At 37.0% G+C, this 26,256-nt stretch overlaps 1 protein-coding gene across 1 annotated transcript in view; it reads right to left on the bottom strand.

Annotated features, from left to right (window-relative positions):
• Nucleotides 1-3,690: 3,690 nt before the first annotated feature.
• Nucleotides 3,691-26,256, bottom strand: part of LOC123246291 (zinc finger protein 501-like) — a 44,029-nt gene continuing 21,463 nt past the window's right edge. Inside the window, exons 3-5 of the mRNA XM_044675209.1 lie at nt 24,962-25,088; nt 4,365-4,879; nt 3,691-4,280 (exon numbers count right to left, since the gene is read on the bottom strand). Coding sequence (XP_044531144.1) covers nt 3,691-4,280; nt 4,365-4,879; nt 24,962-25,088 — 1,232 coding nt within the window. The remainder of the gene's footprint in view (nt 4,281-4,364; nt 4,880-24,961; nt 25,089-26,256) is intronic.

Below are 26,256 nucleotides of genomic sequence, written 5' to 3' on the forward strand. Positions count from 1 at the left end.
GTAAAGTTATGTGGTAAAGAAAATCTTTCCTTTATTGTCAGTTCCTGTTGGGATGTGAATCAACCCTTTTTCCATCACAGAAACCTGTAGAGAAGTTGCCCATTTTGAGTTATACTACTATGATTTTTAGCCATCAAGGAATTAGGCCCAAAAAATCACCTAATGTTGTGTTGTCTTATCCAGCAAAAACTGCTTTAGTCCTTTTTTTAAATTGTTTTCGTTCAGTCATTTTTCAGTTGTGAACTACTTTGTAACCTCATTTGAGTTTTCTTGACAAAGATATTGGAATGTTTTGCCATTTCCTTCTCTGGCTCATTTTATAGATGAGGAAACTGAGACAAACAAAGTTAAGTGGTTTGTCCAGGATCATATAGCTAGTAAGTGTCTCAGGTCAGATTTGAATCCAAGCTTGCCTGACTCCAGGTGGCACTCTATCCATTAGCTGTCTCACTGTAGCCCTTACTAACTTCCAATTAATGAATGCCTACTATTCACCTTTTGAACGTCTATGTCCTCACTCCCAACTAAATTGTAAGCCACTTACTGATGAAAGATTATATATCTTTATATTTCTACCTCAATTGTCAGAATATAAGGGGGTTGGGGGAGGAGTGAAGATTGTACTTGTTCCTTTGCTACCTTTTCTATGTAGCTAGAACAAAGGCAGAGCCTGAGCTAGAGATTCTGCAAATTCATTCTGTGTAAAGGGGCAGGGGTGGAAATTCCCTGTTAAGTCATATCTACTTAGGTGTATATCATTTTTATGGAGATAGAACTGGTTTGGTTCTTTACTGAGTTGTAGATGTGGTTTTAGCTTTTTGGCTTCACAAAGGTTTAAGGATGCTTGGTATGTTATAATTTACATCCCAGGGGCCACTTCACCCTATCCCTAGTACCTCAAATTGCATTGAAGTATTATTGGAAGGAGTCCTGAGATTCAGGCTCCCTGAATAATTTCTAACATTTATATAACATTCAAGTTTGCAAAGCATTTCACATACATTCATTATTTGGGACTTTTATAATAACTCTATGAGGAAGAGACAATAGATTATTACTCCCATTTTTACAGATGAGGAAACTAGCTCAAAAAAGTTAAATGGACTTCCCCATGATTTTATTATAATAGTTCTTGTTCAAGGTTATAAGAAATGTGATTTACTTCTGTCAGCAACACAAATTCATCTTTATTAAATCTTGCCACACACTACTTTGTTATGCTCATCTAAATGATGAAAGCTACTTACTCTACAAATGTCTGCCCATATGGACACATCTGTACATAGAGACATCCTATCACTGTAAATTAGGAGGTGTTGCATTTGTTTCTGCCAGACCTTCTGCATATCTCTTCATCTCCAACTGTAAGGAAGTTTCAAAAATCAGTATCTCGGTTAAGATCAAAAAAGAGCTATCAATTAACTGGACAAATAGGTATATTTCCAGTTCTTTACATTTCTTTCTTTGTATATTTAGGAAAGCTGTCAATAACTTATTATATTGAAGAACTTCTGGATCTCTACACCTAAATGAGCAAATTCAATCATTAATCATTTATGACACTGATTTACTATGAAGAAAAGAATTCTTTTGCTTGTATTCTATTATCTTTAGAGTCTATAGCCATGTAAAGTATGAAATAGATTACTTACTACTGATTCATTTTGTACATTTACTTCTCTGCAGAAACTGCTCACCAAGCTTACAACTTGATCCCCTAACACTGTTGTCCAAAATTGGGTAGAGGGAAAGGTGTTCCTTCTAATTTCTCTGTTCCATCTATCACCTTTCTCTACTGAACATAATGCCTTTTAATTTAGGAGAGAAAATTAAAAGGGGAGAAGGAAGGGAAGCAGTCAGAAACAGATGGAATATGAGAAGGAAGGATGGGGTGGAACTGGAGATTGGAGTACATACAGGAAAATACAAGGGAGAAAGAAAGTAAGGGGAACAGAGTAGGAGGAATAATTTGTCTCTAACAAATTGTAAGCAGAATAAAATATAAGTAAATTTTTTGTCTTGTTTTAAGGAATTTCCTCTGAAAATTAGGGGGAGGCAGATGACCAAGGCAAAGTACACCTATTGTATAAGTTTCCCCTTCTGCTTCTGATAAGACTTAAAGTGTCATCACCACCTGAAAAAGAGATAAGTAGTTAGGGTTAGCCAATCCAGTTGCCCTGCCAGGAAAGGTTATGCAGAATCCAGGACATAGTAAGCATCTGTGAAGGATGAGTGACAAATAGCTGGATGTCAGGATTTGGAAGTGAAACAAACGAAGAGGAGAGCCTATAAATCAGAGTTCTTCATTGCAAGAAAGTTAGAGCTCTAGGTTTGCTCAAAATTTCTAATGGATGAGAAAGCTATATACGTTGGGAGAAGGTGATGGTAGTAAAGCATTAAGATACAGTGTGAAACAGTTTTGTTGAAGATACCTATGTGTAAGATTAAAGTCCCAGGCCATTCCTATAGGGAAGAATCAAGGCAGTAGCAGGACAGATATTTCTTCATTCCCATGAAGCTGAAGTTGTATCTTCCTTGTCTAGATCTGGGATTTCCCTCTAATAAATATTTTAGGATCACTATCATTTTGTGTCATGAGGACTACAGAAGGTACTTTGGTTCACTTCTAGCCTCATCCTGGGACCAAAAGTCTTTCCCTCTCTTTCAAGGCTTATTTTCCCTTCTCAGAGTTTAGGTTCATGTGATCTATGTAACATGAGATCTATAGAATAATTTACAAATACCATGATGAAACATTTTTATGAAACTAAATGCTAAGTAAAGCAAAACTGATCTTAAAATTAAGCTTTTACAGTCTTTCTCTGACTTTTATTTGTTCCTTTCCTCTGAGTTATGTTGATTATATCCTAATAATCTGTGGGTGAAGGCAGAAAGAATTAGTTCTAGGAAAGAAAAAAATCCATTGCCACAAACAAGTCCTCTTTGAATTCCTGGCCCATATAAATAGTATTGACTTCTTTGTTCCAATTATAATTATTACATTCCTAGGAGAACAAAGTAGGAATATTGCACAGGATTTTTCAGATTCACAAACTTAATCTAATGGCTTCAAAACTTTTTTGGCTTTGATGCTTAAGTCAAATTAGGAAAACCAATTAGGAAACCAAAATAATATATTTTAAAATTTTCATAAAACAATGATTATCACAATAGAAAAACAATACCACTTTAGGACTCATGTGTACATTTCAGGACCCATTTCCAGGCTCTGGTGATTTGAAAATCACTGCCATTTCTTTGGAACAGGAAGCCAACTAGTGCAACTTTGGAGGCAAAATTGCTAGGAGAGGATAATACTGCTGTGACTAGTAGAACTACTAATTCTTAAATCAGTATTTCTTTTTGGCCATTCCATCCTCAGGGAGAAAGTTACCTTAGTCCCTATTCTGATCCATGTTTGGCTAAAGACTGATCTTTGTAAAGGTCTTTGATGACTCTTCTAACTTGAATTACTACTTATATGTTATATAAATAACACAGTTATTTTAATGAAATATCAACAGGTATTATCTACAAGGACTACAACAGAAGTTGAACAAGGAAACTTATATGTAAAGAGCCTGCTCTCAATCAGCTTAATTTTCTATCTAGATCTCTTGACTAAAGTATTTAACAAAATGGTGTCTGATTTTTGTTTCATGTATATTTGTTATATTTACATAGTTACTTTCAAACGTGTAATCTTTGATGTCTGATCAGGGATGAACTACAAGTGAAAGCTTTTCCACATTCATTACACCTGTAGGGTTTCTCTCCAGTATGAGTTTTCTGATGTTCAGTAAGGTGAGTGCTTCGACTGAAAGCTTTCTCACAATCATAACATTTATAAGGTTTCTCTCCAGTATGAGTTTTCTGATGTTCAACGAGGCGAGTGCTTAGACTGAAAGATTTTCCACACTCATTGCATTCATATGGTTTCTCTCCAGTATGAATTCTCTGGTGTTGAGTAAGACGAGTGCTTTGGCTGAAGGCTGTTCCACATTCATTACATTTGTAGGGTTTTTCTCCAGTATGAGTTTTCTGATGTTGGTTAAAGTTGGACCAACAACTAAAGGCTTTCCCACATTCATTACATTCATAGGGTTTCTCTCCAGTATGAATTCTCTGATGTTGAGTAAGGGATGAGCAGTAACTAAAAGCTTTCCCACATTCATTACATTTATAGGGTTTCTCTCCAGTATGAGTTTTCTGATGCTGGTTAAGGTATGAACAGGAACTAAAAGCTTTCCCACATTCATTACATTTATAGGGTTTCTCGCCTGTATGAGTTTTGTGATGTTCAGTAAGGATTGAGTTTTGACTAAAGGCTTTCCCACATTCATTACATACATATGGTTTCTCACCAGTATGAATTATATGATGCCGAATAAAGGTTGAGCGATAAGTGAAAGCCTTCCCACATTCATTGCATTTATAGGGTTTCTCTCCAGTATGTGTTTTCTGATGTTCAGTAAGGTGTGTGCTCCGACTGAAGAATTTTCCACATTCATTACACTTATAGGGTTTCTCTCCAGTATGAGTTTTCTGATGTTGAATGAGTTGGGTCCTCTGGCTAAATGTTTTCTCACATTCGCTACATTCATAAGGTTTTTCTCCAGTATGAATCCTCTGATGTTGAATAAGATGCTTCTTTTGGCTAAATGCTTTCCCACATTCATTGCATTCATAAGGCTTTTCTCCACTGTGAATTCTCTGATGTTGAATAAATGTTGACCTGTCACTAAAAGCCTTTCCACATTCATGGCATTCACAGCGTTTTCCCTCAGTATGAATTTTCTGATGTCGAATAAGATCTGAATAGTAACTGAAGGCTTTCCCACATTCATTACATTTACAAAACTTCTTCTCTGTGCTGATTCTATGATATTTAACTGTATCCAAATTATGTCTGAAGTTCTTTTCATGTATATCATATGTATAAGGTTTCTCTCCTGTAAATAGTCTTGGTTGTTTTATTAAGTTTGAGCTCAGATTAAGGGTTTCCCCAAAACCATCACATTCAGGAGCTTTCTTCCAAGTAAGAGTTTTTCTGTGTATTACTACTTGATGCAATAGTTTTGGGGGTTTTCTCTGTGGGTTTTCTATACTACCCTCAAATGCCAAAGTTTCTTCTAATGCAGAATTCCAAGATCCATCCATTTTAATTCTTTCCATCACTATGTTCTAGAATGATGAATCTTTGGAAATGTATTGCTTTGAAGTTGAAAGCTTCATCTCAGTCCATGTCTTCCAATCTGAAAGAAATTGAAAATACAAACATTCCACTTTCCTATCTGAAGAAAAGGGAACTATTCTAGTGATAATGAGATAATAAAACTCACAATACTGACTATATTGAAGATATGTTTTGACAGTTCTCAGATACAGCTTGGCAGTCTGGGGAGAGGATAGAAGGGGAAGCTGAAGCTAGGTAAGCAGTCAAAGAGAAGGTATAGGAGACAAACTATTTGAACTGAAAGCCTTTAACTAAAAGGTGGAGAGGGAACATGCTCTGTAGACAAAAACAAGTAGAATGACCGGTGAGCTCATAAGTGCAGCAAAAGAAATTTTACCAACTTTTCTATTTTTCCTTAACTGGACTATTCACGATTGGGATATTAAAAAAAGGCAATGGTCTTCTTACCCTAAATAAATGCAGCTGTGAAAGGCTCAAGTTCCCTTTTCCTTCACTAATATAAAACATTTCTAAGCCAAACCTTCCTGGTTCACTAGGAATCAGACCGCATTTCTGAGAAGGCTAGTTGCCTAAGATTATTGTGTATACCATTTCATCTCTAAAATCAAAACTATCATTGAAACCAATGGTGATAATAAGGTGACAGGGCATAAGAATAGTATTCTGCTCACCACAGTAGAACAGCTTCTATGCTATCAATAAATCCCATAGTTAGATCAATTGAGAATGGGGCTCTTAGTTCCTAAAATCCCAGTCTAGACTGGTGGAGGGCTAATCCAGTGTTCATAAAGAATGATAAGCTATCTAAGAGGTAAAGAAGTAAAGCAGATAATTAGAAGAGTAAACTAACCTAGGGAAAGGAGATAAGTAGAAATGTTGGAGAATGAAGAATGCCTCTTGGGTATCTGCTTTTTAGGAAGTTCCAATTGTCAAAAATCTTAGGGCAGTCAACCTGCTGCCAACTGGTACCTTTTACATGCTAATTTATAAATGAGTCTTTTTAAAATGCTATTTTCTTCATATTACATTATAGAAAAGATTTTATTGTCACTCCATTGCCCATGAGATAAAAATTAAATTCTTCTCCATGCCTCCATACCTATTCAGACATTTCCCACTATTTCCTGTCTACCATAAACTATATACTTCAGACTAACTAATCTCTTCATTGTCCCTAGATTATTCCATACTTATTCTTAATTAGATCAATCCTTTGTTCAAATTGTTCACTTTGCCTTCAACATGTTAAACAGATCTTATTCATCTTTTCCTTCTCAAGTACAAACTCCTCCAAAACACTGTTTCCAAAACTTCTTCTTCCTTTTCTGAGCTCTATTCTCAAAGCCCATACTAATACTCTGCATCATTTAGTTTTCACAACTAGTATTTTGTTTTTCCAACTAGTCTATAAGTTCCTAGAAAGGTAATATAATCCAGTAAAAGGTAATAATCCAGTGCAGTGGAGAAATTAAACAAAAAATATAAGGATCCTGAGCTAACTGTTTTACAATATAGGTCATTTCCTACTCTATCATATAGCAAGTAAAGTTATGTCTAAGGGTCATGGTTCTTCCCTTTCTTCACCAATTCTTTGATAATCTTATAGCTTGTTCATTCCAGGACAACACAGCCTGCTGTTAAAGTGTGTAAACTCTTTTATTATAGTGCAAGAGAATCTTCATGTAATCACTTTAATTATATTTTAGCTAAATAGATAATTTTTATTGTTTACTTTCACATAGGCTCATATATATATCAAACTTCCACAGTTTACAGTTTGCTTTCAATTTCAACATTTCTTCCCATCTTCAATTCAAATGCAGAATTATTTCTCACAGATCTTTTAATCACTGGAAAAGCAAGATTTTTCCTATCTGGATCCAAAGTAGCCCTCCCCAGTTGTAGATTATAATTGATCTTCTTATATGCACTTAAACTTTAATTTGGTAACTCTCAAGAATATGGTCCTTAAGGGGGTAGCTGTGTAGCTCAGTGGATTGAGAGTCAGGCCTAGAGACCTAGGTCCTAGGTTCAAATCTGGCCTCAGACACTTCCCAGCTATGCGACCCTGGGCAAGTCACTTGACCCCCATTGCCTACCCTTACCACTCTTCTAACTAAGAGCCAATATACAGAAGTTAAGGGTTTAAAATAAATTTTTAAAAAAAGAATATGATCCTTAATATCAATTCTCCTAAACTATTCAGGCTCCCAGAGGTTAAGTGACTTGCCTGATGACACACAATGCAGATATCCAAACTGAAAGTCTAGCATTCCTTCCTATCATGCCTAGAAGTTTCCAATCCATTGAAAATTTCTGAAAAGGGCCTTTTTCTAACCCTGTACATGAGACATAATTAATTAAAAAATACTTCTTAAATGAACATGTTAATGAATGGCTATATATTTAAGACAAAAGAAAAAATTATAGAATAGTGGTCACAACAAAAAGGAAAGAGAATGACTTCATTAAAAAAAATTAAGTGTTTACTGAACAAATGCTAATTGTCCAGCACTGGGGACCCAAATTATTATTTCTCTCTCTCCATAGCTTAAAACACAGAGGAGAAGCTAAAAGGAGAACTATAAATAATATAAACTAATCAATTGTGAGATTGTGTGGAACAGAATACAATATAAACTGCAATGGAAATTTTAGAGGAGATGGATATCAGTATTATCTGAAGTAGCTTATCTGTTAGGATTTTTATAAGAGAAAAGGAGGAGGCAGAATATTTTAGATTGGGAACAGGAAAAAAGGAAGAGTGGATCAAAAACAACAATCAGAAAAAAAGAAGTATATAACAAAACAAATCTCTCTGCCCTTGGTAGGTTTTGAAACAGTTATTTTTATAATGTTTAAATTTTTTTTTAGTTTTACAAAGTATTAATGATAAGAAGTGGTCATGAAAGACCACATCTCTTCCAAAACATCTGATACCTTCTCTGATTTGCCTCTCATGCTATCACTTTCCCTAATTTTTAACACCTCTTTATCCAAGGGCTCACAACATCACATTGCCTTTAAACAACTCCTACATTTCTCCTCCCTTTCAGAGTTAGTAAAAAAAAAATTTTAAGCCATGTTTTTTACTCCTTATTCTTCTGTACAATATCATGATGTCTCTCTCTCTTAATTGTGAATGTACTCCAGGGTTCTGTCCTTGGCCCATTCCTCTTCTCTCTATATATTCTTTTACTTGGTGATCTGATCAGTTCCCAAATAATTTCTATGAAGATTGATACCCACAAATACAGCCTTTATCTCTTTACTGATCTCCAATTCTGATCACCAACTACATGTGACTATACACCTCCAACAAGGTACCCCATAAGTATCTCAAAATCAACATATACAAAACAAAATTCTCTCCTATCTTCACCCTGCTTTCTAATTTCACTATTTCTGTTGAGGACATTACCATCTTGACTGTCCCATGGTAATCCATAAATTCTAGATTTTACCATTTCTTACAGATAGTCCAGTTCCATGAATAAAAAATAAAAAAAACTTCTGCTCCATCTGACCATAATTTCCTATCATTCTATCTCTGACTGCATCTTGACTCTCCTAAACTTATTTTCCCTCATCATTATCTCCAATCCCTTCCCCCCTTATAACTTTTCTCAGGTTATTGACCTAGGATGACTTCATTTTTCTCTTTTCCCATTATTATAAACTCTATTGCTACCTAGATCACTTTCACATTCTATTCTACTCTAAAATATCTTGCCACCTTGTCTCATTACTATTCATACCTTGTCAAAATTCAACCTCAGATTACTCTCAACTCTCCTCCTCTGATTCTACCCATGTGCCACTTAAAGAAAGTTATGAGCTGAGCCAACAAAAAATGTGTGTTCACTAAATCCAAGTAGGTTTTCATTTCAGCAAGGCAAACTTTATATTTGTCCTTAATTGATTCTCTATCCCATTCCTTACTCTCTCTCAGCTTAGAAACTCACTTCATACTCTGCTGAGAAATATTTTGCCATGATGCCCCTCTAATATCATCTTTCCATTATCTTCCCCTGATAAGGAGGTGGCCCTTCTCCTTGCTAGGATCAACACATCTACATGTTTCTTTGATCCCATTTCTTTTAGTCTTCTCCAGCCAACTGCCACGTCAATGATCTTTTCTCTAATCTTTAATTTCCCCCTAATTGCTAGTTCCTTCTGTATTAACTGAAAACATATCCAAGTCTTTCCTATCCTTAAAAGCCTTCCTTAGACCCTAACAAATCCTCAAGTATCATCGATCCCATGTCTCCTTCCTTTCACAGACAAATTCTAATGGAAAATTTTTAAATCTATCCTCATTTGTTGCCTTTACTTTCTCTTCTGTCATTCACTACTCAACCTTTTGTAGGATTGTGGTAGGAATAGTATCTATGAAGGTCTCTGAAATGTAAGTAGGACTAGTATTCTTAATTCTCTATCACAGTTTTCCTAGGTTCCTACCCTTTGTGGGCTAGATTAATTTTTCCTTAAAAGGTATTAGAACTGTCCTCTGACGTAATTAGCCCAAAAGGAGTAAGACTTGCACCATTGGCAACTTCTTGGTCCCCTAAATAAAAGACACAGTGTAGTGTATAAGGAATCAGGATTTTCTCCCTTGACACTGGTGTGCCATCATGGCAAATGCAGAAGCAGTGAAGCTGTACCAATACTTGTATGATCTTCCTTCTCAGTTTTTTTTTGCTGAAAAATTATCCATACTATACTCCTTGAGTGTATCCTAAGGCTCAGTCTTGGGTTCTCTTCTCTTCTCTCTACATGCTCTCTCTTATTGATTTCATTGGCTTCTATTAGTTTAAGGATCATTTCTATGAATATGACTCCCAAATCTATATCTACCCTCAGTTTCATTCTTGAGCTCCAGTTCCACATCACTGCTTTTGGACAAAACTAACTGGATGTCCTATAAACATCTCAAACTCAACATTTCCAAAACTGAACTCATTTCTGTCCCACAAAACTCATCCTTCTATTGATCTTCCCTATTTCTGTCAAAGACACCCTCATTATCTCAGGAGTGTAACCTGGGCATATCCACTTAAACTTTAACTCTCCCTCACTCCATATATCCAGTCAGTTGTCAAAGATTACTGTTTCTTGCTCAACAATATCTATTATATCTGCCTCAAAAAGCAGCCTTTTCAGTTTAAACCCTCATCAAATCCCTCCAATAGAATCCAGTCTCTTAACAGTGACCATAGTTATTTTCTATAGTCACAGATTCGACCATGTCACTATTACAATTAAACTTTGGAGGCTCCTTAATGCCTCCAGAATAAAATATATAAACTTTGCAACCTGGCCCTGGCCTTTATTTTTTTTTCTAGCTTCATTATATATACATTATTCCATTCCCTGCATGTTACTGTCTATCCAAAGTGGCCTTGTTGTTCTTCACATATGACATTTCATCTCTGGCCAGTTCTCATGCTTAAAATATCTACATTTCTGCCCCCACCTTGCAGAATCCCTGCTTCCTTCAAGACTCAATTCAAGAACCTCCTTCTTCATGTTCTCTTAGTTCCAGGTATTTTCTTTGACTATCTCTCATGCCTGGAATTCTCTCCCTTTTCTGCTTTGTCTACTGACTTCCCTGACCCATATCTTCAAATCTCAACTAAAATCCTGTCTTTTACTGGAAGCTTTCCCCAACCCTTTTAAATTCCAGTGCCTTTCTCCCTGTTAATTAATGTTATTTATCCTATACATAGTTTGTTTTGTATATATTTGCTTGCACATTGTTTCCCCCATTAGACTTTAAGCTCTTTAAGGGCAGAGACTTGTCTTTTGCCTCTTTTTGTATCTCCACCACTTAGCACAATACCTGGCATATAGAGGTCGTTATTGATTAATTGATTGCTAGTGTCCTTACTACCTAAATCAATGAGTACTTAATAATTGTTTGGTGTTTTATTACAGAAGAATTGATTAATCAATCCTCTACTCTTCACTCCTTTCACAATAAACCTTCTATCAGTTGCCAGATCTTGTCCCCTCTGCCTTTACAGCCTCTTTCACAGACACCTTTTCTCATCATTCAAAACATGCCTACCCTAGTTCAGGTTCTTATCACCTCTTGCCTGGACTTTTTCACTAACTTCTTTATTGGTCTTTTTACACCTACCCTCTCCCTTATCCAAACTAGTTTCCACAAATTTGCTAAATTAATATTCCTAAATAACAGGTCAAACTGTATCACACCTTAACACAAGAAGCTCCAATGGCTCCCCATTGTCTGTACATTAAAATATAGTCTCTTCTGCTTAGCATTTTAAAAAACCCTTCACAATCTGGCTTCAGGCTATTGTTTCAGACCAATTACATATGTCCCTCTCCTGCCCTCCACTCACACACTATACATCTCAGTCAAATTGACTTATTCATCATTCCCTGAATGTAACATTCCATGTCTTGCCTTTGCAAAGGGTGTCTTCCATGTGAAGAATGCTCTCCCTTCTCGTTGCTGCCTATTAGAGCTCTAATCAACTTTCAGTGCTCAGTTTCAAGCACTTTAAAGACTTTACTGATTCTCCCAGTTAGTTGTACACATGTATTCTCTCTGCTCCCCAGAATAATGTAAACTCCCTGAGGGTAGCAACTGCCTTACTTTTAGATTTGTATCCCCAGCACCTAATAGAAAATTTGGCACAGAGTAGTCAATAAATGTTTATTGATTGATTTAATTGACTAAAAGAATATTTTCAACTAGGTTCTGCGGGTAGAATACAGTTTGCCTGGCTCAAATAAGAAATGAATAATGAGGAAGTGGAAGCAGTGGATGTAAACCATAATATTCAAAATCTGGCAATGAAGTAAAAAGAAATTGGACAACTGCTAGAAGGTGCAAGGAAAGGATTTCCCCCACCCACCCTCACTTTGGAAAAGAGCTATCTATATTTGAAGGAATATGGGAAGAAGTTTGTGAAAAGGAAGATTATTGATTGTGACAAAAATCAAGGGATAATCAAGTCATTGAGGCCTTTTAATAAAATCCCTGAGGAGTCAGAAAAGGATAGAATACAGAATACAGGTGGACGAATTAACTTTAAGGAAGAAGAGGGCCACCAATTCTCCTAATAATGAGGAAAGTATGTTGGACAGGTGATATGTATAAGTAACAATAAGGATTTATGAAAAAAGCCTTAAAAACTTTCAAGAGAGCTTTCTAACAAAGTGAACATTTCTTCAGTTACTAGCTAGACTGATTCTTTTTCTTTCTTTTAAAAGAAAAATCCTTACCTTCCATTTTAGAATCAATACTGTACATTAGTTCCAAGGCTGAAAAGCAAAGAGCCAGGCATTGGGAGTTAAGTGACTTGCCCTAGGTCACACAACCAGAAAGTGTATGAGGCCAGGACCTCCTATCTCAAGCCTGGCTCTCAATCCACTGAATCACTCAGCTGCCCCCTAGACTGTTTATTTGCAGTGATTTTCACCTAGTTCTCATTGACTCACCTGAAAATGTAACTCTTGGGGCTTCTCCTTCCAGAATCCATGAATCTCATCTTTTTTCCAAATGGAATATTATATCAAATCTGGAAACTTGAAGCTCTATTCAGGGGGAAAGAAATAGCCCAATCAGGGAATCATAAAATCTCAATAAGAAGGAAGCTCAGTAGGCATCTGATCAAACTCATACCTAAAAAAGAATCACTACTACAATTAGTCATCCAAATTCTAAAAACTCTCAATGAAGGGGAAAGCAATACCTTCTGAGAAATCCATTCCATTTTGAGATAGCTCTAATTGTTAAGCACTGTTTCCTTTCCATCAAGCTAGGTAGCCCAATACATAGAATGCTGGACCCGGAGACAAAAAGACACAAGTTCAAATCACCTCAAACACTTATTAGCTCTGTGACCCTGGGAAAGTCACTTTACTTCAATGTCCTCATCTGTAAAATGAGGATAATAATAGAACCTACCTCCCAGCATTGTGGTGAGGATCAAATCAGATAACAATAGTAAAGTTCTTAGCATAGTGCCTGGCACAAAAGCATATATCATCACATACTATTATTATTGTTGCTACATTTGCCTCTTTCTATCTTTCACACACTACTCCTGCCCTCTAGGAGCAAGAAGAAAAAGTTTCTTTTAATGAAAGAATTTTATTCTTTATTCTCTTCAAGCTAAACATGCCTATTTCCTTCAACCAGTGACTTTGAAGCCTTTCTATCATCCTATGTCTTTCCTCCCTTTTCTCAGCTAAACTCCTAGAAAAAAAAAAGTTATCTGCACTCATTGCTTTCATTTCCTCTCCTTTCATTCTTTAGTCCTTTGTAATCTGGCTTCTGTTCTAATCTCTTGACTTAAACTGCTCTCTACAAAATTACTCATTTTCCTTAGGAAATCGGATGGCCTTTTTTCAGCTAACAACTTCATCAACATGCCAACTACATTTATGACTGAAATGGCTTAACAACAATCTTTAATGAATTTTTTATTGTTTCTACAATTATATCTTGAACTCACATGTTAAGCAATTCCCTTTTGAATATCCAGACAGATCTGGATCTTTTATCAAAGTTTTCTTATATGTTATTATTTTTATTGTATTATGGTGGATACAAATATTTAACAAAAAAAAGTTAAAAAATATTCTGTCTTATGTAAAATGAATAATTTTGATTTCATTAAATTATAAAGGTTTTGTACAAACAAAACCAATGCATCCAAAATTAGAAGGTAAGCAACAAATTGGGGAAAAAATCTTTATAACAAAAACCTCTGACAAAGGTCTAATTTCTCAAAACAATTGTACAAAAAAAAAATCAAGCCATTCTCCAATTGATAATTGGGCAAAGGACATGAATAGGCAGTTTTCAGATAAAGAAATCAAAACTATCAATAAACACATGAAAAATGGTTCTAAATCTCTTATAATTAGAGAAATTCAAATCAAAACAACTCTGAGGTATCACCTCACACCTAGCAGATTGGCCAAAATGACAGCAAAAGAAAGTAATAAATGTTGGAGAGGATGTGGCAAAATTGGGACATTAATGCATTGCTGGTGGAGTTGTGAATTGATCCAACCATTGGAGGGCAATTTGGAACTATGCCCAAAGGGCTTTAAAAAACTGCCTGCCCTTTGATCCAGCCATACCACTGCTGGGTTTATACCCCCAAAGAGATAATAAGGAAAAAGACTTGTACAAAAATATTTATAGCCTCATTCTTTGTGGTAGCAAAAAATTGGAAAATGAAGGGTTGCCCTTCAATTGGGGAATGGCTGAACAAATTGTGGTATCTGTTGGTGATGGAATACTATTGTGCTCAAAGGAATAATGTAATGGAAGAATTCTATGTGAACTGGAAAGACCTCCAGGAATTGATGCAGAGTGAAAGGAGCAGAACCAGGAGACAGATACACTGTGGCACAATTGAATATAATGGACTTTTCTAATGACCCAAGACAATTCTGAGGGACTTATGAGAAAGAACACTATCCACATCCAGAGAAAGAACTGTGGGAGTAGAAACACAGAATAAAAAACATTTCCTTGATCACATGGTTCGTTGGGGATATGATTGGGGACATGGACTCTAAATGATCACCTTAATGCAAATATTAATAATATGGAAATAGATCTTGATCAATGATACATGTAAACCCAGTTGAATTGCTCGTTGTCTATGGGAGGAGGAGAAGGAAAGAACATGAATCATGAAACCATGGAAAAATATTCTTAACTAATTAATTAATTAAATGAATTTTAAAAATATTCTGTCTTTCTGAATTTATTATACCATTGTTTTTGTCCTCAGGATAGTCAATTTTTATGAAAACTTCATGCATGTTTGAGTAAAAATTTAATTCCTTTCTTTTTCCATTTAATTTTCTCCATTTATGAATCAAATCTAGTAAAAAAAAGTTTTTCAAGTTTGTAGCTTCTCATTAATCTTTTTTTTTTTTTAAATAAAACTCTTACCTTCTGTCTTAGAACCAAAATACTGTGTATTGGTCAGAACCAAAATACTGTGCATTGGTTCTAAGGCAGAAGAGTAGTAAGGGCTAGGCAATGGGGGTTAAGTGACTTGCCCAGGATCACATAGCTAAGAAATGTCTGAGATTGGATATGAACCTAGAACCTCTCATCTCTAGGCCTGGCTCTCAATGCACTGAGATGCCACCTTATTAATCTTCTTGTTGATTTCACTTATGTCGATATCACATAAAATTCTGTTAATGGAATCTCCTACTATTTTTGTTGATTGAAATCTCTTTGCATTTGTAAATTCCATTCAAAGTTTAGTTGCTCATGCTGTTGGGTACACTTATTTAATACTGCTTTTTCTTCATTGTCATTGCTAACTTTAATCATGAACTAATTTGCATGTTTCTTCCTATTGATAATTCTGTATTATGAAGTTAGCATTATTTTTATATAATTAGGGCTCCTGATTATTTTGGAGTCACCTGAAGAATAGCAAATTTAAGTCATTCTCCTCATTTAAGATCTGTAAGTTTCTTTTCCTTTCTATCCTAGATGCATTTCCTATATGCAATGGTATTTTTGAAAATATGTTCATAGGATCATATATTTAAAGATAAAAGGACCTCAGAAATTATCTAGTCCAACCTCTTCATTTTACAGATGAAAAAACTGAGGCCCCCAAATATAAGTGATTTAAGTAGTACATAGCAGAGCTGGGATTTAAACTAGTTGGGGAATTCAGTTCATTTATAGTCAAAATTTTAATTGGTCAATTATTTTCCTTTTATTGTGCTACCAAATTACTTTGTCAGCAAGGGAAATTACCTTATTTTACTAAAATGCATTTAATGCAAATATTTGCAACATATGCCCCTGTGTAGCATGTAACATATACCCAATAGTAAACATAGTTTCTAAATATTTCTATTATGTTTATATTTTTCAAAAATATATCTTCCTTACTCTTCTCTCATTTTTAGTTAGAACAAGGAATTACTTGGCCTTACCTTTCCATTTTTTCCGTCTTCCTTCAATTGTGATGCCTATACTCAAATTATTTCAACTTTCCTAATTTTTAAAAAATTTGCTATCATCCCTATCTCCCTCCTTAGGCCCCCTTGCTTCCTTTAATTGTTAACCTAAACAACAGTATTACTGATTTTTCTTCCTCCATAGGTATTACACTGAAGAAGTTATTAATTGGGTCACAGACACTGTTGCTTTTATTTCTATCCAAAGCAACACTGCTGTTGTTTTGTTGCCCCCTCTAGAGTTAATATATTGAAATATTTGTTGGTGAGAAGAATAATTTTGTTGTGTAAATCTATAGGATTTACAATGAATCAGAAATTAGTCTTTCAAGATGTAAGTATAACTTTGCATTTATCTTACTATTCAAAATTTTTGCATAATAGAAAACTACTCTAAGTGGTGGTCTTGCCATGATAAGTTGATAAAAATCTTATGTTAAAAAAAAAAAAAACCACTTTGTGTCCTTGGGGGGAAAAAAGTCCATTTTTAACCAAACAGTTGATTTAGGAATGAAGGTCACTTTTCCTTGATTTTGGACACATCCTATTCCAGAGCTCTGTTATTCTTCAATTCAAGATTTTCAATAATCTTATGTAATTGAAATGGATGCTTTTTAATCTGAGATGTTTTTATTCTTGGTTGCTCATAAAAATCATCCCTTTATCAGTATAATCATATACTATAATGATAGTGTATCTCTGTAATCAGAATTTGGGGTTCACCCCTGTTTGTGTTATGTGGATTATAATACTTGGGTTCTGTCTAAAAACTTTTTAAAATACTAGCTGAGGGAGTAGCTGGGTAGCTCAGTGGATTGAGAGCCAGGCCTAGAGACAGGAGGTCCTAGGTTCAAATCCGGCCTCAGACACTTCCCAGCTGTGTGACCCTGGGCAAGTCACTTGACCCCCATTGCCTACCCTTACCACTCTTCCACCTATAAGTCAATACACAGAAATTAAGGGTTTAAAATAAATAAATAAAAAATAAATAAATAAAATACTAGCTGTGTGATTTTTTAAATAAGGTACAAACTTTTCTGAGCTTTAGTTTCTCTATCTGTAAAATTAGAATGAGGTGTGAGAGAGAAAGGAAGAAGGAAACGAGTTTGCAAACAAATGGGTTTGCAAAGAGAAACTGGTCACATGCACAGAATTTTTTAGACCCTATTCTGGAATGTGGAGGCTTCTTAAAAGGCAGGAGAAGCAGAGAAAGAACTTCCTATGGGCCGATCTGTCTTTGCCTAAGGGAAGTTTACTTACCTGTCCCTGAGAGCTAGAGGGTCCTGTGTCCCAGCTGTCCAAAGGTCCAGAGATCCTGTCCATCCCTGTCTCCAATTTCCATCTCCCTGTGTTCCTGCAAACTCCTGGTTCCTGACAGTTTCCTGACTGTGTGTGTGAAAGAGCTTCCAGTACCCAAAGAAACCTGTCTGTGAGGAAAAGGCTTGCAGTCATCTTGGGCCTCTGCCTAAGAGGCTGAGCTCATCAAGAGTTCAAACCCTTACTCTGATGAACTTTTACCGTGTCTACAATTAATTTGGAAGACCAGTAGGTCAGTATAGATTAAATAGTGTGAGTTTACAGAGAGAGATCTATGAAGACAGCTCTGTGAGGAGCCTGTAGCAATTTTGGGTGGAGAATCTAGAGTTTAAGCTTAGGGACTCCTTGTTCCTGGTCCTCCTCCTTTCCTCTTTTACTAGATATAAAAAACCCTCACTTACTGTTTTTAACAAGTTGTCAAATTGTCAGATAACGTTTGAGGCCTACAAGCTGACACTCAGGCCTACACAGGACTGAGGAGCCTATTCACTCAGTGATATACCAATAACAAACATTTCCATCTATATTATCAACATATTTCAGTTGCCTTGCTTTGCCTTCCTTATTTTGAGACTAAAATGAACTAACCTATATGATAGCACTTTGTAAACTCTGAATTAATAAGCAAATAAAAGATTTTGTTATTAATCACCAAGAAAAATGGAACAAAATAGATTTGAGGGGATGAATAATTCTGAAACAGAGTTGTACAGTGTAAAAAGTACTGGATTTGGAATGGGTTAATATTTTTTTCAGATTTCAGAGTTCAGATCCTAGCTCTGCCATTTTTAATTCTCTGAGACTCAGATTCCTCAACTATTAAATAAGAGTGTTGGATAAGATAACCTCAAAGATCTTTTCAACTCTAATAACCCAGCAGAGTTGTGCTAGACTAAGAAAATGGCAGAAGAAATGGGAAGAAGGGGTTAAATTAAGTTCTTTCAAAGGAAGAACAGAAAATTTATTAATAGCTTAAACACAGAGCATGAAGGGGAAATAAAGAATTAATAAAATAGTATTTACTGAGTGCTCACAGTATGCTAAGCATTGTAAGCTGTGAGAAATACAAAAGTATAATAGACTTAACTAAATCTAAATTATGTTTGAGACAGTTGGTTGACTCTAAGACTTCCAATTTGGGATATTAAGATAACACCAGTGCCATTAATACCATTGAAAAAACAGTTTCAATAGTGATACAGTAATATAGTAACATAATAGTGACTGACAATTTATATGGTGATTTAACATTTGCAAAGTGATTAATATACATTGTATTATTTTAATTTTATGATAATTCTGTAATGCAGGTATTATTATCCCCAATTTACATATAAAGAAATGGGCTCAGAGATGTAAAGTAATTTGCCCATGGACATATAGCTATTACATATTGGAAAGTATTTGAATCCTGGTTTTCATGATGCGAAGTCCAGCACTCATCACTCCCCTACCTGTCTTTCATGTAAAACCACTTGTTTGAGAAAATAGGGCATCAAAGGAAAGAGACAAAAAAAAGTTGTTAATGAATAGACAATTTTCAGAAAAAGAAATCAAAACTATCAATAAACACATGAAAAATGGTTCTAAATCTCTTATAATTAGAGAAATTCAAATCAAAACAACTCTGAGGTATCACCTCACACCTAGCAGATTGGCCAAAATGACAGCAAAAGAAAGTAATAAATGTTGGAGAGGATGTGGCAAAATTGGGACATTAATGCATTGCTGGTGGAGTTGTGAATTGATCCAACCATTGGAGGGCAATGTGGAACTATGCCCAAAGGGCTTTAAAAGACTGCCTGCCCTTTGATCCAGCCATACCACTGCTGGGTTTATACCCCAAAGAGATCATAAAGAAAAAAAACTTGTACAGAAATATTTATAGCTGTGCTCTTTATAGTGGCAAAAAATTGGAAAATGAGGGGATGCCCTTGGACTGGGAAATGACTGAACAAATTGTGTTATCTGTTGGTGATGGAATACTATTGTGCTATAAGGAATAATGAACTGAAGGAATTCCATGTGAACTGGAATGACCTCCAGGAATTGATACACAGAGTCAGATATACTATGGCACATTGGATGTAATGGACTTCTCCACTAGCAGCAATGCAATAATCCAGGACAATTCTGAGGGACTTATGAGAAAGAACGTTATCCACATCCAGAGAAAGAACTGTGGACGTAGAAACACAGAAGAAAACAACTGCTTGATCACATGGGTCAATGGGAACATGATTGGGGATGTAGACTCTAAATGATCACCTTAATGCAAATATTAATAATATAGAAATAGGTATTGATCAATGACACATGTAAAACCCAGTGGAATTGCTCATTGGTTGGGGAGGGAGGGGCTTGGGGGGAGAAGTGGAGGGAAAGAACATGAATCATGTAACCATGGAAAAATATTCTAAATCAATTAATTAAATAAAATTTTTCAAAGATGTTAAGTAGAAGAGGCAGCAAAGCTAAATAAAGATTTATTCAAGATAATAGCATAGTGGATAAGGCTCTGGTCTGGAGTCAGAAAGACTCATGTTCCTAAGTTCAAATCCAGTCTCAGATACTAGCTGTGTGAACCAAGGCAAATCATTTAACATTGTTTGCTTCAGTCTCCTCATCTGCAAAGTGAGCTGGAGAAGGAAATGGCAAACCATTCCAGTATCTTTGCCAAGAAAACTTCACAAGCAGTCACAAAGAGTCAGATGGCTGAAATGAATGAGCAATGGGTGAATGTTTTGAAAGGGGAGGGAAAGAGATTACAGAGGAGTGATTAAAAAAACAAGAGAGGTGCAATTTACTTGAGAACAATGATCATAAATTAGTTATTAAGTCAGATCTAGGTCAAAATATATAAGGATGAGAACAAACAATAGTATTACACATAGACAAACTGGATGGATGCTTAAATCGGTTTTAAAGGCTTCCACTACACAAAAATCTTTTTCCCATTGAACAAGAAACTGAACTTGCCTTAGTCTTATCCTAGTACAGACTAAAACCTTTTATATTTCTGATACAAGGCTAACTTTACTCTCCTTTAGAAGTGTCTGGAGTGCCAGTATCTTCTATTTAAGAAACCAATGTAAGACTGGAGCTGGAGACTTCTTCAGATGGTTCAGGAATTAAACCCTAAGGATTGACAGGGATCCCATGAGCTTCTTTCTCAAAACAAAGGCATTGGAATCTTCTGAAATCTGAAAAAAGTCACATTGAGTTCTCAGGGTCATCTTCTCCCCTAAGGCAAAGCTGTAGAAAAGAATCGTTTTAAGAAGTTTGACAGTGAAAGGAAAACAAGAAATTGGGTGGTAGCTAGATGGGGTAGTAGCTTCAAACCAAAGTTGTTTTGTTTTGTTAATATGAGAGATTTGGAGGGAAGGTACAGAAATTCATTAGACTGTCTACTAGAGTAGAGAGATGAGTTATGATTTGTATAAGCACAATGGATTATGGATCCTTGAAAAATGGAAATGTCTCGACCCTTGGGTATTTAACAAATAAGGCTAACTTGAGACTTCTCTATATTCTTAGCATTACCAAAACTATTTTCTCATGAAGTTGCTGGTGTCTGATAAGAAATGAACTCTGACTGAATGCTTTACCACATTCACTACATTTATAGGACTTCTCTCCAGTGCAATTTCTCTGATGTATAGTAAGTGATGAACTATGACTGAAACTTTTTTCAATGTTCACTACATTCATGGGGCTTCTCTCCAATATAACTTCTCTGATGTTCAATAAGAGATGATATCCAGATTAGAAAGATAAGCACAAAGACAGAGTCAAGATGGTGGCTTAGAAACAGCAAAAGTGATTTCTCTGTAAAAACCTTTCCACACCAATCAAAAACAAGGACTTTGAGGGGGACAAAACCAAATACTATAGGACAGAGCCAGGGACCCTCCTGCTTAATTCATCTTAAAAGATATAAAGAGAAGGTTGAATTCTCCACTTTAAGAAAAAGAATGAAGGAAAGTCTCAGGGCCCCTCCCCCACTTACTGTGCTGAGACTTGGGCAGTCAGTGGGATCTTGGGGTGAGGGCTTCAGCCAGGAGGGAGTGCCTCACTACCACAGCTATGCAAGGCTCAGGGCTCTGACCACAACTGGTAGGGAGGCAGCTGGAGCAGAGGGGCAGAGAGGAGGGCAGCCTAGCCCCTGCCTTCAGCCACTACTCCTCCATCTTGGGCCTCTTCCTCTGGAAGTTTTGGCCTCAGGGCACACTCAACTCTGAGGATCGGCTCAACTGGATTAATCCAATCTATCAATAGTGCAGAAAAGAAGCATTCAGAGGGCCTGAAAACTCAATCTCCAACATCCCTCCCCAACCTACTGTACTGAGACCCATGGTAAGAATCTGGCTGACTGGGATCCCGGGGCTAAGGCTACAACCTCGAGGAAATACCTTGGTGCCACCAAGTGAAGCTCAGGGCTCTGACCAGGCAGCTGACAGAAAGGAGTAGAGAGGAGGACCAAGAGTTCAGCCTCCACACCTTCACTTTCACCTTCAGCCTCTGCTGGCTGCTGGGGAAGATCTGGCTTCAGGGCACATTACTACAACAGGTCAACTCCATCAGCCTAATCCAGTTAATCAGCAGAGCAGAGAAAAAGCCCCTTCAGGGTAGAAAAGCCCAAACAGATCCGGCAAATAAACAGAGGAGCAAGAATACAGCCAATAGGAAGGGGAAAGAAGGAAAAAATATGAGTAAACAACAGAAAAATAAAAAAGAAATCACGATAGCTTCTATTCAGTAATAAAAAAAAGAACAAATGGAACAGAGGAGGACCAAGGAACCAAGCAAAAACTCAGAAACTCCAGTAAATTTGACTCAGGCTTTGGAAGAACTCAAAACACAATTAATAAATTTAAAATTCCATCTTAGAATTGATACTAAGAATTGGTTCCAAGGCAGAAGTGCAGTATGAGCTACACAACAGAGATTGTGACTTGCCCAGGTTCACACAGCTAGGAAATGTCTAAGGCCAATTTGAACCCAGAATCACCCATCTTCAACCTGGCTCCCATTCCACTGAGCCACAATAGTAGCCCCCTGTGCTTCACTTTATTGTGCTTCAAAGATACTGGGTTTTTTACAAATCAAAGGTGGCAACCTTGCATCAAGCAAGTCTATGGGCACCATTTTTCCAACAACATGTGCTTACATCATATCTCCAGTGTTATATTTTAGTCATTCTCACAATATTTCAAACTTTTTCATGATTATCTGTTTTGGTGATCTGTGATCAGTGATCCAAATGTTACAATTGTAATTGTTATGGGGGAGTCACAAACCCCCACTTATCTAAGACAACAAACTTGATAAATGTTGTATGTGTTCTCATTGCTCTGGTAATTCTCTGTCTCCCTCCCTGGACATCTCTATCCCCTAAAAAAAACAATATTGAAATTAGGCCAATGAATAACCCTACAGTGGTATCTAAGAGTTCAAGTGAAAGGAAAAGCCAACTGATGCAGCAAACTTCACGGTTGTCTTATTTTAAGAAATTACCACAGCCACCCAACCCTTTGGCAATCATCAACTACCTGGTTCAGTCAGTGGCCATTAACATAGAGGCAAGGCCCTCCAGCAGCAAAAAGATTATAACTTGATGAAGGTTCAGATGATGGTAAGCATTTTTCAGCAGTAAAATTTTTTTTATTTATATTCTATACATTTTTTAGGACATAATACTATTGTACCCTTAATAGACTACTACAGAGTATAAATTTAGCTTATTATATGCACTAGGAAATGTGACCCATTTTATTGTGATATATATGTGCTTTACTGTGGTGGCCTGAAACTGTATCCATAGTATCTCTGAGATATGACTGTATATGTGCATAGGTAATTTAATGATTCACAAGCCCAAGTTTCAAATCAATTGCTTAAAAGACTGATATATATATATATATATGTATATGTATATGTATATGTATATAAAAAGACTGGTATAAACTTGGGAAGAAGAAAAAGCACTCTGAGGATTTATGAAAGAGTAGGAAAATTGGACTTCATCCTCCTAACAGCACGCTACAGGAATATATAATAGAAAATGCTTTGATAATGAGAAAAAGGAGAAATAGACTACAAAATGTTTTATGGAAGCTAAGGTTCAGACTGCAAAGAGATTTCAAGCACTGAATTTGGAGTCAGTGGACCCAGGTTGGCATCTCAGTGTTGAACAATTAATTCTCTGAATCAGAAGTTTGTTCATCTGTACAGTATACCAGATGAGCCCAATAATCAGTAAGGACTCTTCTAGATCTACATCTAGGATTCTACTGTTCCTATGTGCCAGTGATTCCTTTCCTACAGATTCTATCTCCTACTTCCACTCCTGTGGAGATAAATCCTGCTTCATCATGGTTATCCTCAAGCATTCCAGAATTAGTACCTCCTCACTGCTTTCTGCATTTTGTCTCCCTATCATATTCCTGATGGTCTCCCATAGAATGTCACAAACTATATAAGCGTTAGCCACATCTGAATCTACTTTTCTGTGAATCCACACTCAGAGCTCTTAGGGCTAGAAACCAGGGCCACCTTAAACTCAATTAAGAGTGCCTCTCCTTTGAGCGGACTCCCAGAGCAGCCAAGAACATAGTGGGATGAATCAAATGACATAAATTCTAACATCTAACTGTGAAACCATGGGCAAATCATTTAACATTTCTGAACCTGTTTCCTTAACCTGTAAAGTGGAGGTAAATTTCTGTTACTTACGTTATGGTTTCTCTTCTAAGAGTGCTTAGACTTGAGAGACAAAAAGGTCTTTCCCCCTCCCCATCCCCCCCAACTAGTACTTTCACTCTGGGGGTTGTTAGAGAGCCAACACAGACAAGATTCAAGTCCAGATTTATATGAAAGGGTCAAAAGGAGGGGCTCAAACCGTCATAATTTAATACCGTTCAACCTCGCTATCCCACAAGAACTGTAGAAAGCCTCGGGACTTACACAAGACGAGCATCCAGTAGCAGAGGAGTTGTGGTCAAAAGAACCTAGAGGCCCAGCAGTTGATTTATTTAAATATGCAGGGGCAAACACGCATTGCCTCAGAAGGAAAAATATAGTCTCCTCGTTCTTGGAATCAAAAAGTACAAACCTGCAAATCACCAGGAAATGCATAGGCATAGTTAGTTGGAAAAAGGAACTAAAGCACTAATTGGAAGGCTATTATAGTCTGGAAAGGAAGAGACTCTTTTTCTACTTCTCATCTCTCAAGGGTACAACCAAAGGGTTTCGGGGTTTTGGTTACAACAGAAAGGGTTTAGTTGAAAGGAGACTACCAAAAACCGAAACGACCCGGTGCCCCAAAAGGCGTACTTTTTTCTTTAACGGTTCCCCACCCCCGCCAAGATCTCAGTAGGGCACTGACGGGGAGTGGCCAGGAGCCAAAAGCCAAAAGCATTCCAGCTGACGCCGGTAAACCCCGAGCTAGGGACTCACCCACCTCCCAGGCACTGCAAACAATTCCTCTGGCTACTCTGGAAAGCACGGAGCCATTCCCTCACTTCAGTGCAGCTGCCGGTCCACAGTCTTAGCCCAGAACGTGGGGTCCGAAGCACGCAGCCTCCTGAAGCAAGAGGAGGGATTAAGTGAAGACCCCAATCTCCCCACCCACCCACCCAAAAGAGAGGGAAGGTGGAGGGAACAAGAGCATCCACAACGCCCTTCGTGGTCACACTCTCCCAAGGTCAAATACACCCCCTAAGGACCCAACCTGGAAAGAGTGTTCCTCTGAAGGGACCCAAGGCCGTCAAGCAACAGATTAAGAAGACTGAGCATTTAAAACTACGATTCCCAAAATCCCCTGGCTGAGCCTTTTCCTACAGGCTTTGTTGTTCAGCAGGGAAACACTGATCCTGGAAGCTTTTGGAGAAACGAATTGAGTCTCCGAGCACAAGTGGGAGGGGTTTTTTTGGCATCTGAAGACCATATTCTTTCCTGGTGCTTCCGCTTCACCACATTCCTGGTTAAAAAGTGCATTTGGACCCTAGCCTGGGCTGGCTTCACAGAAGTTCCAGAATAAAATGACCAGCTAAGAAAAACAAAAAACTCTCAAATTCCCCTCAGACCTTAGCCCCATTTGGTACAAGGTGGAGTTAATGACATGTTTAAATAACAAGGTAATGAGCGCTTTAGCTGCACTTTACAGCAGGGAAAACAGAAACTCAGACAATGTTAAATGTCATACCAGTTGGATGTCGCTGACCTGCCGGTCCCAGCTCTTTTCTACTTCTTCCTCCCTTCAGGAAAGAGGCAGCTTTGAATCTTTCCTCGGCTTCCCCATCTTCCCAGAGTGATTAGGTGCGATTTCAGTTGGGTTGAGGTAGTGAACACTGGTTGCGGAGGTGCTAAAAGGTAATGATTGTCTCTTTTAACTGCAAATCCCAGAATGTTAGCCATTTTATATCAAGGAATTTGGACAAGGTCTGACAGATGAAATTTGAATACAGGTTCTCTAAGAGGGAAAATACTTTAATGTAGTTCTATGTATCGTGTGTGTGTGTGTGTGTGTGTGTGTGTCCTGTTGTCTCTCCTGTTAGATTGTAAAACTCCTTGAGGCAGGGATGTCTTTTACCTCTTTTTGTATCCCCAGCGCTTAGCACTGTGCCTGAGATGTAGTAGGAAATGTTTATTGATTAGTGCCAAGATCTACTAATTCCAGAAATTCAGAGGTTGGATACTCAGAAAGAAGCAAATTCTAATACTACTGATGCTAGAACAATTGGGAATCTTTC

The sequence above is a fragment of the Gracilinanus agilis genome, chromosome 4, assembly GCF_016433145.1.
Source record: "Gracilinanus agilis isolate LMUSP501 chromosome 4, AgileGrace, whole genome shotgun sequence".
In the NCBI taxonomy this organism is placed as follows: domain Eukaryota; kingdom Metazoa; phylum Chordata; class Mammalia; order Didelphimorphia; family Didelphidae; genus Gracilinanus; species Gracilinanus agilis.